The 15178-nt window shown below is 37.3% G+C and overlaps 1 protein-coding gene across 6 annotated transcripts in view; it reads right to left on the bottom strand.

Annotated features, from left to right (window-relative positions):
- Slf1 (SMC5/6 complex localization factor 1) overlaps nt 1-15178 on the bottom strand; it is a 92896-nt gene that overhangs the window by 39867 nt on the left and 37851 nt on the right. For all 6 annotated transcript variants that reach the window (XM_029468203.2, XM_021180152.3, XM_029468205.2 and 3 more), the window contains 2 exons: nt 10081-10209; nt 9177-9342 (listed from right to left, as the gene is read on the bottom strand). In XM_029468203.2, coding sequence (XP_029324063.1) covers nt 9177-9342; nt 10081-10209 — 295 coding nt within the window. The remainder of the gene's footprint in view (nt 1-9176; nt 9343-10080; nt 10210-15178) is intronic.

Here is a 15178-nt window from a genome sequence, read left to right as displayed (position 1 = left end):
TACCAAAGTTAACTGAAGATCAGGTTAATGATCTAAACAGTCCTATATCCCCTAAAGAAATTGAAGCAGTTATTAATAGTCTCCTAACCAAAAAAAGCCCAGGGCCAGATGGGTTTAGTGCAGTGTTCTATCAGACCTTCAAAGAAGATCTAATCCCAGTTCTATACAAAGTATTCCACAAAATAGAAGCAGAAGGTAGTCTACTCAACTCATTCTATGAAACCACAATCACTCTGATACCTAAACCACAAAAAGACCCAACAAAGATAGAGAACTTCAGACCATTTTCCCATATGAATATCGATGGAAAAATCCTCAATAAAGTTCTCGCTAACCGAATCCAAGAACACATCAAAACAATCATCCATCCTGACCAAGTAGGTTTCATCCCAGGGATGCAGGGATGGTTCAATATATGGAAATCCATCGACATAATTCACTATATAAACAAACTCAAAGACAAAAACCACATGATCATCTCGTTAGATGCTGAGAAAGCATTTGAGAAAATCCAACACCTATTCATGATAAAAGTCTTGGAAAGATCAGGATTTCAAGGATCACACCTAAACATATAAAAGCAATCTACAGCAAACCAGTAGACAACATCAAAGTAAATGGTGAGAAGCGGGAAGCAATCCCACTAAAATCAAGGACTAGACAAGACTGCCCACTTTCTCCCTACCTATTCAACATTGTACTTGAAGTCCTATCGAGAGTAATATGACAACAAAAGGAGATCAAGGGGATACAAATTGGAAAGGAAGAAGTCAAAATATCACTTTTTGCAGATGATATGATAGTATATATAAGTGACCCTAAAAATTCCACCAGAGAACTCCTAAGCATGATAAACAGCTTCAATGAAGTAGCTGGATATAAAATAAACTCAAACAAGTCAATGGCCTTTCTGTACACAAAGGATAAACAGGCTGAGAAAGAAATTAGGGAAACTACACCCTTCTCAATAGTCACAAATAATATAAAATACCTTGGCATGATTCTAATTAGGGAAGTGAAAGATCTGTATGATAAGAACTTCAAGTTTCTGAAGAAAGAAATTAAAGAAGATCTTAGAAGATGGAAAGATCTCCCATGCTCATGGATTGGCAAGATCAATACAGTAAAAATGGCTATCTTGCCAAAAGCTATCTATAGATTCAATGCAATCCCCATCAAAATTCCAACTCAATTCTTCAACGAATTAGAAAGGGCAATCTGCAAATCATCTGGAATTAAAAAAAAAACCTAGGATAGCAAAAACTCTGCTCAAGGATAAAAAACCTCCGGTGGAAACAGTATGCTTGACCTAAAGCTGTACTACAGAGCAATTGTGATAAAAACTGCATTGTACTGGTATAGCAACAGACAAGGAGACCAATGGAATATGATTGAAGACCCTGAAATGAACCCACACACCTATGGTCACTTGATCTTTGACAAGGGAGCTAAAACCATCCAGTGGAAAAAAGACAGCATTTTCAACAAATGGTGCTGGCACAACTGGCAGTTATCATGTAGAAGAATGTAAATTGATCCATTCCTATCTCTTTGTACTAAGGTCAAATCTAAGTGGATCAAGGAACTCCAAATAAAACAAGAGACACTGAAACTTATAGAGGAGAAAGTAGGAAAAAGCCTCGAAGATATGGCTACAGGGGAAAAATTCCTGAATAGAACAGCAATGGCTTGTGATCTAAGATCGAGAATTGACAAATGGGATCTCATAAAATTGCAAAGCTCTTGCAAGGTAAAAAACACCGTCTATAAGATAAAATGGCCACCAACAGATTGGGAAAGGATCTTTACCTATCGTAAATCAGATAGGGGACTAATATCCAATATATATAAAGAACTCAAGAAGGTGGACTCCAGAAAATCAAATAACCCCATTAAAAAATGGGGCTCAGAGCTAAACAAAGAATTCTCACCTGAGGAATACCAAATGGCTGAGAAGCACCTGAAAAAATGTTCAACATCCTTAATCATCAGGGAAATGCAAATCAAAACAACCCTGAGATTACACCTCACACCAGTCAGAATGGATAAGATAAAAAATTCAGGTGACAGCAGATGCTGGTGAGGATGTGGAGAAAGAGAAATACTCCTCCATTGTTAGTGGGATTGCAAACTTGTACAACCACTCTGGAAATCAGTCTGGCGGTTCCTCAGAAAACTGAACATAGTACTACTGGAGGATCCCACAATACCTCTCCTGGGCATATATCCAGAAGATGTTCCAACCAGTAAGAAGGACACATGCTCCACTATGTTCATAGCAGCCTTATTTATAATAGCCAGAAGCTGGAAAGAACCCATATGCCCCTCAGCAGAGGAATGGATACAGAACATGTGGTACATTTACACAATGGAGTACTACTCAGCTATTAAAAAAATGAATTTATGAAATTCCTAGGCCAATGGATGAACCTAGAGGGCATCATCCTGAGTGAGGTAACCCAATCACAAAAGAACTCACACAATATGTATTCACTGATAAGTAGATATTAGCCCAGAAACATAGAATACCCAAGATAAAAGATACAATTTGCTAAACACACGAAACTCAGGAAGAACGAAGAGCAAAGTGTGGACACATTGCCCCTTCTTAGAACTGGGTACAAAACATCTATGGAAGGAGTTACAGAGACAAAGCTTGGCGCTGAGACAAAAGGATAGACCATCTAGAGACTGCCATATCTGGGGATCCATCCCATAATCAACTTCCAAATGCTGACACCATTGCATACACTAGCAAGATTTTGCTGAAAGGACCCAGATATAGCTGTCTCTTGTGAGACTATGCTGGGGCCTAACAAACACAGAAGTGGATGCTCACAGTCAGCTATTGGATGGATCACAGGGCCCCCAAAGGAGGAGCTAGAGAAAGTAACCAAGGAGCTAAAGGGATCTGCAACCCTATAGGTGGAACAACAATATCAGCTAACCAGTACCTCCCCCCCCCCCCCCCACGCTGGGCTCATGTCTCTAGCTGCATATTTATCAGAAGATGGTCTAGTTGGCCATCAGTGGAAAGAGAGGCCCATTGGTCGTGCAAACTTTATATGCCTCAGTACAGGGGAATGCCAGGGCCAAGAAGTGGGAGTGGGTGGTTTGGGAGTGGGTGTGGGAGCGTGTTGGGGACTTTTGGGATAGCATTGGAAATGTAAATGAAATAAAAACCTAATTAAAAAAAATAAAGAAATTAAGGAGATTTTAGAGTTTAATGAAAACAAAGCCACATGACAAAACCAAATTTACACATCAGGTTTCCACAAATCCACCCCTACAAAGGATCATAGATGGGAAACTCTAACCAAAGGAGGAAAAACTACACCCTAGAAAAAGCAAGAAACTAATCTTTCAACAAACCCAAAAAAAGATAGCTGCATACACATAATTCCATCTCTAACAACAAAAATAACAGGAAGCAACACTTTTCCTTAATATCTCTTAACATCAATGCATGCAATTCCCCAATAAAAAGACATCGACTAACAGACTGGTTACATAAACAGGACACAGCATTTTGCTGCATACAGGAAACACACCTCAGTATCAAAGGTATACACTACCTCAGAGTAAAGGGCTGGAAAAAATTTCCCAAGCAAACAGTCCCAAGAAACAAGCTGGAGTGGCCATTGTTTTTTTTATTAGATATTTTCTTAACTTACATTTTAAACATTATCCTCTGAAAATCCCTTATGCCCTTCCCTCCCAACCCCCCCCCCCCCCAACAACTTATCAACTACAGCTTCCTGGCTCTGGCATTCCACTACACTGGGGCACAGAACATTCATAGGACCAAGGGTCTCTCCCCTGATTGATGACCTACAAGGCCATCCTCTGCAATATATACAGCTAGAGCAAAGAGTCCCTTCATGTGTATGCTTTGCTTGGGGATTTTTATTCCCTGGGAGCCCTGGGGGTACTGGTTCATATTTTTGTTCCTCCTATGGGGACTCTGTGCTGAGTCCAATGGATGGCTGAGAGCATTCACCTCTGTATTTGTCAGGTACTGGTAGAACTCAGAAGACAGCTATATTAGGCTACTGTCAGCAATCACTTATTGGCATCCACAATAGTGTCTGGGTTTGGAAACTGTATATGGGATGGATCCCTAGGTGGGGCTGCTCTCGATGGCCTTTCCTTCAATCTCTGCTCTACACTTTGTCTCTGCATGAAGTAGCTATTGTAATCTCAAATAAAATTGAGTTTCAACCAAAAGTTATCAAAAAAGATAAGGAAGGACACCTTATACTAATCAAAGGAAAAATCTACCAAGATGAACTCTAAATTCTGAACATATATGCTGCAAATGCAAGGGCACCCACATATGTCAAAGAAACTTTACTAAAGTTCAAAGCACATATTACACCTCACACAATAATAGTGGGAGACTTCAACAACCCACTCATGGCAATGGACAGATCATGGAAACAGAAACTAAACAGAGATGCAGTGAAACTAACAGAAGTTATGAAACAAATGGACTTATTAACAGCTATCTATGGGACCTTTCATCCTAAAACAAAAGGATATACTTTCTTCTCAGCACCTCATGGTACTTTCTCCAAAATTGACCATATAATCAGTCCTAAAACAAGCTTCAACAGATACAAGATTGAAATAATCCCATGCATCTTAGCAGATCACCATGGACTAAGGTTGGTCTTCAATAACAACTAAAATAACAGATAACCCACATACATACATGTGGAAGCTGAACAACTCTCTACTCAATGATAACTTGGTCAAGGACTCATAATATCATAAGAACAATAGTCCTTCTTCTAGGATATTGTAAGTAACAAATATGAGAAAATGTATAATACTGTGAACAAGAGCAGCTAGGATAAAATAGGTGATAAGTATAAAAATGTCATATATTTAAAATTTTTCATAATGTTTAATGAATAGATTCAACATTTTAAAGAATTTCTATGATTTGCTCACAAGTTGCCACTTTATAATATTTTCATTTCCCACTTAGTTTATAGTTTTATTCATTACAAGGACATATTTATATTATAAATATAAACTTTGCTCTGTATATTTTATTGCCATATATTTTCATGTATATGTCTACTTTTAAATGATGCAGTTCAACTAAAAGCAGTGGGGTAGTAGACCATTGAGTTTTTGATGATGTGTTTTCCCTTAATATCCTTTACATATCTTTCAATCTTAAGTTCATTTATACTTGTTTTAAGACACAGTTTAATGTTTTCTTATACTTAATGTTCCAGGACATTCTGAAAATAGATAATGCACTATAATCAATGTATTATAAATTTCAATGCCAGGTAAAAACTACTTCCAAAGAAATGTTTCAGCAAGTATCAATATCTAGTAAGTTTTAAACACGACTTAAACTTTTTATGGTACATTCCAAACAGCATGGTCTACTTTTTCAATGCACCATTTTCATTAAAAAAAAAAAAAGGAGGAATGTAGGAATGTGTAAAAATTAAACATGTAGAATAACTAACTATAGACTTTAAAATATTGGTCAAATAACTGTTCCTGAATAATATGTGTAAATGAGAGATTATGAAAAATCTTCCCCCTTGTTGGGCCTAAGTCAGCCAAAAATCTAAGGCCTAATGGAAAGACCTGAGTCTCCCTCACTTCCATATTAGGGTGACTCAGCATGACCTGCTTAACCATTGCCTAGCTACTGCTAATGCTGATGTAGAATAACTTCATTGGCGCTGTCAGTCACCCCATACCCTCTGTTACCCTTCCCAGCTTCCTATGTCATCTCACCCCACCAAAAATCCCCACCTCCTCCCTCAACCCTATATAAGCAAGAGGCTGATTTAATAAAATGAATTCCTGCTTTGACAAGACTCCCAGCCCAGTGTGTTTCTTTTGGGAAATCAATATTTTTCATCCTGCTCAACCTCATGACAGAACCGGCTGGCCTGGGTTCTATCCTCTCCCCTGGACCTGCCAGCAAAGATTTGACACCCCCTAAGGAAGGATTGTAAAAGTACATACACTATGTAGCAGAAAGCAATATACTTGGGTTCAAATTTTTTGAAGAAATTCAAACTATAAAAGGAATAGAAAAAAGTTACACTACTTCAAAGACAAAAATCTACCAGTATTTGCTTCTAGGACTTCTTCTAGTACGCACACCCAAGATTTCAAAATATACAGTTTCCCAAAAGCATGGATGTTCAATATTGTTGTTTGTATACATTGTGTGAAAGCATATATCTGTATATTCAATATTAATTCTGTACCAGCTGACAGCTAAATGATGACAGGATCCTGGTATTGTTCCTTCCTCTCTTACCTAAGGCAATGTAGATGTGTATGTGACTGGTTTTAATAAAAGGGCTGACAGCCTATGGCTGGGCAGGAGGTGGAGGGTAGAACTTCTAGGAAGAGAGAGGGATACTGAGAGAATATGTTTAACAGAGGAAATGAAGTTGAATGGAGAGACCAGAGCAGAACAGAGAGGTAGAACTAGACATGTGGTCGAATGTACGCTAGTTAGTCAGGCTAAGTTAGAGCATCTGCAAGACTGCCATAGAAAAAAAATTTAAAAACCACTGTGTCTAAACAGGCTGAGGAAGAAATTAGGGAAACAACACCCTCCATAATAGGCATAAGCAATGTAAAATATCTTGACGTGACTCTAACCAAGCAAAAGATCTGTATGAGAAGAACTTTAGTCTCTGAAGAAAGAAAACAATGAAGATCTCAGAAGATGGAAAGATCTCCCATGCTCATGGATCGGCAGGATTAATATGGTAAAAGTGGCTATCTTGTTGAAAGCAATCTACAGATTCAATGCAATCCCCACCAAAATTCCAACTCAATTCTTAACCAAGTTAGAAAGGGCAATTTGGAAATTCATCTGGAATAACAAAAAAACCTAGGATAGCAAAAACTATTCTCAACAATAAAAGAACATCTGATGGAATCACCATGCCTGACCTCAAGCTGTACTACAGAGAAATTGTGGTAAAAACTGCATGGTACGGGTACAGCAACAGACAGGTAGACCAATGGAATAGAACTGAAGTCCCAGAAATGAACCCAAACACCCAAGGTCACTTGATCTTTGACAAAGGAGCTAAAACCATCCAGTGGAAAAAAGACAGCATTTTCAACAAATGGTGCTGGCTCAAATAGCAGTTAGCATGTAGAAGAATGTGAATTGATCCATTCTTATCTCCTTGTACAAAGCTCAAGTCTAAGTGGATCAAGGAACTCCATGTAAAACAAGAGACACTGAAACTTATAAAGGAGAAAGTAGGGAAGAGCCTTGAAGATATGGGCTCAAGGGAAAAATTCTTTAATAGAACAGCAATGGCTTGTGTTGTAAGATCAAGAATTGACAAATGGGACTTCATAAAATTGCAAAGCTTCTATAAGGCAAAGAACACTGTCAAGAAGACAAAATGGCAACCAAATGATTGGGGAAAGAACTTTACCAATGCTAAATCAGATGGGGAGGCTAATACCAATATATATATATATATATATATATATATATATATATATATATAAAAATAACTCAAGAAGTTGGACTCTAAAACACGAAGTAACCATATTAAAAAATGGGGCACAGAGCTAAACAAAGAATTCTCAACTGAGAAATACCAAATGGATGAGAAGCACCTGAAAAAATGTTCAACATCCTTAATCATTAGGGAAATGCAAATCCAAGTAACCCTGAGATTCCACCTCACACCAGTCAGAATGGCTAAGATAAAAAATTCAGGTGAGAGCAGATGCTGGCAAGGATATGGAGAAAGAAGAATACTAGTCCATTGATGGTGGGTTTGCAAACTGGTACAACCACTTTGGAAATCACTTTGGTGGTTCCTCAGAAAATTGAAGATAGTACTACAAGAGGATCTAACAATACCACCCCTGGCCGTATACCAAGAAGATGTTCCAACTTGTAATAAGGACACATGCTCCACTATGTTCATAGCAACCTTATTTATAATAGCCAGAAGCTTAGAATACCCAAGATGCAATTTGCAAAACACATGAAACTCAAGAAGGAAGAAAGACCACAAAATGTGGGTACTTCGACCCTTCTTAGAGCGGGAAACAAAATACCCATGGAAGGAGTTACAGAGACAAAGTGGGGAACAGATACTGAAGGAATGACCATCCAGAGACTGCCCCACCTGAGGATCCATCCCATAAACAACCACCAAACTCAGACACTATGGTAGATGCCAACAAGAGCTTGCTGACAGGAGCCTGATATAGCTGTCTCCTGAGAGGCTTTGCCAGTGCCTGACAAATACCGAAGTGGATGCTCACAGTCATCCATAGGACTGAGCACAGGTTCCCCAATGAAGGAGCTAAAGAAAGTAAATATGTAGCTGAAGCAGTTTGTAGCCCCATAGGTGGAACAACAATATGAACTAACCAGTACCCCCAGAGCTCTCTGGGACTAAACCACCAATCAAAGAAAACACATGGTGGGACTCGTGGCTCTAGCTGCCTATGTAGCAGAGGATGGCCTAGTTGGTCATCAATGAAAGGAGAAACCCTTGGTCTTGTGAAGGTTCTATGCCCCAGTATAGGGGAATGTCAAGGCCAGGAAGCAGGAGAGGGTGTGTTAGGGAGCAGGGGCCAGGGGGTGGGATGGAGCAGATAGGGGATTTTCAGAGGGGAAACAAGTAAAGGGAATAACATTTGAAATATACAAAAAAGAGAAAATATCTAATAAAAAGCATATATAAAAAAACCCCAAAACAAGAAATATTAGGTTATTAGATATCCTTGTACAATATTGAGTTTTCTACATTGTATCTCAGTCAATTGAAAGTTTTACAATCCACAAGATAAAAATGAGTGCATATGTATAAACAACATCAACAAAAAACCCTCTCAGTCATTATTTATATAACTTGCAGGTATACAGAAAGTCCTTCTATATACTATGATGGCTACATATACTTTCTATCCTCCAAATACTTCAAATCCTCTATAGATCACTTGCAGTAACTAATAAGTGTTATGTAGTACACTGCTGAGTTAAAAACGACAAGATATCTGTACACGTTCAGTAGGTATGAAACATTTTCTAAATATTTTAATATTCACTGGGTAAATCAATATTTGTGAAACCTACAGATAAAGAGAGCTGTGATTTTTCCATAGACTGTATTCATTTGTATATGAATCCTACTTACATCATTAGACTTGCATTTTTCCTTGTGAGAATATATGGTCCATTCCAAAAGCATATTTACTGGTTTTGTCAAAAGTCCTGAAGTTTCACTTCCTGACCAAAAAATTTCATGAAGAATTGCCTTTTCTGTTACTTTTAGACTCTGAGAATCTGACCAGTCACATAACCTAATGGAAATATAAAAAAAATATTAAATTATTAGGCCAATTTAAATATGGCAGTTACTAGGTTTATTTTGATAGGACAAGGATGTTTGAGAAAGGTGATAATATATAATGATCATGACATAACCACAGGACTAAAATAAAGGATAAACTATTAAAAGTGGCTTCATGGGCTGGGTATTTCAATTTAAACAGGCATTATGAAGGCCACTTAGTCTCAGTTCTGGAAAGGGAGAGGCAGGCAGGTCCTGAGGCCTCAAAGGTCATTACTCAGTGAGCTCCAGGACAACAGACTCCTGCCTCAATGAACAACAGGGATACTACTGAGAAATGACTCTCAAGATTGAATCTTTGGTCTCCATATATATGCACACCCATGTGCATTGATACATACACATGAATGTACATATACCAATAGAAAAAATGGTCTAAGTTAAATAAAATTTAGTAATATGTACACAATTTCAATTAAATTAAAGTAAAACAAACAATATAAGATGGACCACCTTAGAATCTTATTTTCTTGTATTTGATGGCTTTATTTTATTTAGAAATAAATATAAACTCTCAAAATACAAATTTTACCAAAAGAAGAATAAGAATATGAACTGAACAGAAAGAAAAAAAAAGACATGAGCAAAACTTCACTGCCATTAGATTGTGTATGAAAATGGAAACAAAACCTCTAAATTGAACATAAAACAGCAGAAGTACCAAAAGACGTTTGTGATTAACACTCACTTTTGGCTTAAATGCCGAACTTCACCTTCAAGTAAATTAAAGAAAAACTTGAGCAATGTGAGATGGACCACCTTAGTACTAATATTTTCTGATATTTGATGGCAAAAATCTTCATTGAAAAGACATGACCTGAAAAATATGAACCCAATATTGCATTTCATAAAAATAAAGTTACTGAATAATTTGTGGACAAGATTTTTCATTTTTCAGACTACTGTTAAATTTTAATAAAACCTTCGACAAATTTAATGCTAAGTTCAACAAAATTTTATTATTATTTCCTTTAAATTTAAACCATGGCAAATTTAAAAGATTCATTTTTTTTTTTAAGATACTTTCTTCATTTTCATTTGAAATGCTTTCCCAAAAGTCCCCTATACTATCCCCACATCCTGCTCCCCAACCCACCCACTCCTGTTTCCTGGCCCTGGCATTCCTCTGTACTGGGGCATATAATCTTCACAAGACCAAGGGCCTCTCCTCCCAATGATGGCTGACTAGGCCATCCCCTGCTACACATGCAACTAGAGACACAAGCTCTGGGGGGTACTGGCTAGTTCAATTGTTCCTCCTACAGGGTTGCAGATCCCTTTAGCTCCTTGGGTACTTTCTCTAGCTCATTCATTGGGGGTTCTATGTAGATAACTGTGAGCATCCACTTCTGTATTTGCCAGGCACTGGCATAGCCTCACAAGAGATAGCTATGTCAGAGTCCTGTCATCAACATCTTTCTGGCATATGCCAGAAATAGTGTCTGGGTTTGGTGGTTGTATATGGGATGGACCCCTGGGTGGGATAGTCTTTGGATGGCCCTTTATCCCATCTCAGATCTGAACTTTGTCTCTGTAACTCCTTCCATGGGTATTTTGTTTCCCATTCTAAGAAGGAACGAAGTATCCACACTTTCGTCTCCCCTCCCCACCTCAGGTCCCTCCTTCCCTCTGCTCTCTGCTTTCTTCTCCCTCCCAAGTGGGATTGAAGCATCCTCACTTGGGCACTTTGGCTTGCTAACCTTCTTGAGTTCTGTGGATTGTATCCTGGGTATTCTGTACTTTTTTGGGTAATATTATTAGTATTATTATTGAGTACATACCATGCATGTCCTTTTGGGTATGACATACCTCACTCAGGATATTTTCTAGTTCCATTTATTTGCCTGCAAAACTCAAGATGTCCTCCTTCTTAATAGCTGAATAGCATTCCATTGTGTAAACGAACTACATTTTTTTTTTTTTATCCATTCTGTCGTGGGACATGTAGGTTGTTTCCAGCTTCTTGTTATCACAAGTTAGGCTGCTTTGTACATAGGGGAATATGTGCCCCTGTGATGTGGTGGGTCACCTTTTCGGTATATGCCCAAAAGTGTTAGAGCTGGGTCTTCAGGTAGATCTGTTTCCATTTTTCTGAGAAAGCTCCAAATTGATTTCCAGAGTGGTTGTAACCATTTGAAATCCCTCGAGCAATGGAGGAGTGTTCCTATTTCTCCACATTCTCACCAGCATCTGCTGCCACCTGAGTTTTTGATTTTAGCCATTCTGACTGGTGTAAGGTGGACTCACAGGGTTATTTTGATTCACATTTCCCTGATGAATTTGAACATTTTTAAAAGTGCTTCTCAGTCATTCACGATTCCTCTGTTGTGAATTTTCTTTAGTTATTACCCCATTTTTAGATTGGGTTGTTAGGTTTTTCTGGAGATTAGCTTCTTGAGTTCTTTATATATTTTGGATAGTTAGCCCTCTATTAGATGAGGGGTTAGTGATTTTTTTTTCCAAATCTTTAACTTGCAGATTTGACCTATTGGCCATGTCCTTTGCCTTATAGAAGCTTTTAAGCATCATGAGGTCCCGCTTATCAATTCTTCATTCCCCTATGCCAATGTGTTCCAGGCTTTTTCCCACTTTCTTTTCTATTAGATTCAGTGTACCTATTTTATATTGAGGTCCTTGATCCACTTGGACTTGAGCTTTGTGCAAGGTGACAAAAGGGATCTATTTTCATTTTTCTACATACAGATTGCCATTAAAACCAGCACCAGTTACTGAAGATGTTTTCTCTTTTTCATTGTACATTTTTGGCGTTTTTTTTTTTTTTTTTTTTGTCAAAGTGTGTGGTTTTATTTGTGGGTCTTCAATTCTATTCCATTGATCAACCTGACTCTGTACTAATACCATGAAGTTTTTATCATTATTGCTCTGTGGTACAGTTTGAGGTCAGAGATAGTGATTTCCCCCAGAAGTGCTTTTATTGTTAAGAATTGTTTTCACTACCCTAGGTTTGTTTTTCTATATGTAATTGAGAATTGCTGTTTCCATGCCAATGAAGAATTGTGTTAGGATTTTGATGGGGATTTCATTGAATCTGTAGACTGCTTTTGATAGAATGATCATTTTACTATGTTAATCCTACTAATCCATGAGCATGGGAAATCTCTCCATCTTCCAAGGTCTTCGATTCCTTGAGAAACTTGAAGTTCTTGTCATACAGATCTTTTACTTGTTTATAGAGTATTATAGAGTATAATATCCAAGATATTTTACATTATTCGTGACTATTGTGAAGGGTGTTGTTTCCCTATTTTCTTTCTTAGCCTGTTTATCATTTTTATAAAGGAAGGCTCCTAATTTGTTTGAGTTAATTTCATATTTGGCCACTTTGCTAAAGTTGTTTATCAGTTGTAGAAGTTCTTTGGTAGAATTTTAGGGTTTATGTATCATTATTATATCATCTGCCAACAGAGATATCTTGACTTCTTCTGTGCCAATTTGTACCCTCCTGATCTCTTTTTGTTTTATTAATGCTCTAGCTAGACCTTTGAATATTATATTAAATAGATATGGGGAGAGTAGAAAGACTTGTCTAGTCCCAGTTTTGGTGGGATTCCTTCAATTATCTCTCCATTTAGTTTGATATTAGCTGTTGGTTTGCTGTATATTGATTTTATTATGTTTAGGTATGGGTCTTGAATTCCTGAACTCTCCAATACTTTTAACATGAAGTGGTGGTGTATTTTGTCAAATGTTTTTTCAGTATTTAATGAGATGATCATATGAAGTTTGTGAGTTTGTTTAAATAGTGGATTAGGTTAATGGATTTTCCTAAACTGAACCAATTTTGCAACCCTGAGATGAAGCCTACTTGATCATGGTGAATGACAGTTTTGAGGTGTTCATGCATTTAGTTTGCTAGAATTTCACTGAATATTTTTGAATCGATATTCATAAGCAAAATTGGTTTAGGTATCAGAGTAATTGTGGCTTCATAGAATGAATTAGGTAGTCTTTCTTCTGTTTTTATTTTATAGAATAGTTTAAGGAGTGTTGGTTTGGTGTTGGTTCTCCTTTGAAGGTCTGGTAGAACTGCATACTTATGTTTTCTTTCTTTTTTTTTGGTTTGGAGATTTTAAATAACTTACTTCTTCCCTTTCATTAGGGGATATGGACCTGTTTAGATACTTTATCTGCTCTTGATTTAACTTTGGTACATGGTACTGACTGGGAAAATCATCCATTTCATCTAGATTTTCCAGCATTGCTCAGTATAGGCTTTCGTAGGAGGATCTCATGATTTTTCTTGAATTTCCTCAGTTTCTGTTATGTCTCCTCTTTCATTTCATCTTGTTAATTTGGATATTGTCTCTGGACCCTTTAGTTAGTCTGGCTAGTAGTTTATCTATCTTGTTAATTTTCTCAAAGAACCAGTTTTGGTTTTGTTGATTCTTTGTATCCTTCTTTTTGTTTCTGCCCTGAGTTTGACTATTTCCTGCAGTCTCTTCCTCTTGGGTGTGTTTGCTTCTTTTTGTTCTAGGGCTTTCAGGTATGCTTTTAAATTGCTAGTGTAGTATCTCTCCAATTTCTTTAGGAGGGCAAGTAGTCTATGAGTTTTTCTCTTAACACTGCTTTAGTGTGTCCCATAAGTTTGGGTATTCAGTGTTATCATTTTCATTGAATTCAAGGATGTTTTTATTTTCTTTCTTTATATCTTTCCTGACCAAGTTATCATTGAGTAGAGAGCTGTTTAGTTTCCATGGGTATGTGGGTTTCCTGTTGTTTTTGTTGTTATTGAAATCAGTAGTGATCTGATAAAATGCATGGGATTATTTCAATCTTCTTGTATCTTCTCAGGGTTGTTTTGTGACTGATTACATGGTCAATTTTGGAGAAGGTACCATGAGTTGCTGAGAAGAAGGTACATACTTTTGTTTTAGGGTGAAATGTTCTGTATATATCTGTTAAATCTGCTTGGTTCATAACTTCTAATAGCTCCACTGTGTCTCTGTTTAGTTTCTGCTTCAGTGATCTATTTGTGAGAGTGGGGTGTTGAGTATCCCACTATTATTGTGTGGGGTTCAATGTGTTCTCTATCTCACTTAATAACTTTTGGTTGAAAGCCTATTTTATTGGGAATTAGAATAGGTTAGGGTTACAACTACTGGTTGTTTATTGGGACCATTTGCTTGGAACACTTTTTTTTTTTTTTCAGTTTTTTAACTCTGAGGTAGTATCTGTTTTCATCATTGAGTTATAATTCTTGTATGCAGTATATTTTTAAAGAGAAAGTAAGACCACTAATAAAGCCTAAGACTTATGAAGACAACTTTATGCATTGATATTCATCATTAACTTCATATTTTCCTATCAATGAAATCAACAATATCTGTTGCTTTCTATTTCTATATCCAGTTACCTTGTCTTTGTGTGTTTGTTTATATGTTTAGGTGTTTGTGTGCATATAGAAATTAGAGGTTGATGTCAGCTATCTTCTTCAACCATTTGCTACCATAGTTTTTAATTTTTGAAATTAAATGGAGACCGTTAATGAATCCAGAACTCACTGATGCAGTAAGACTAGCTGGTCAGCAAGTCTCAGTGATTCTCCAGTCTCTGCCTACCCAGTGGGTATAGGAGCATTGGCAGGATACCAGTCGCCTTTTTTATTTTTTTATTTTTTTCTACGCAAGTTTTCTCTGTGTAGCTCTGGCCATCCTAAAAGTCATTCTGCAGAACAGGGTAGACTCAAACTCAGGGATCTGCCTGCCTCTGCCTCTAGAGTGATAGGATTAAAGGCGTGTACCTCCACTTCTTGGCCATACCAGCTT

This window comes from Mus caroli, unplaced genomic scaffold, assembly GCF_978045245.1.
Source record: "Mus caroli unplaced genomic scaffold, Mus_caroli_1 scaffold_15, whole genome shotgun sequence".
Classification (NCBI taxonomy): Eukaryota; Metazoa; Chordata; class Mammalia; order Rodentia; family Muridae; genus Mus; species Mus caroli.
This window is presented reverse-complemented; position numbering and strand designations above follow the sequence as displayed.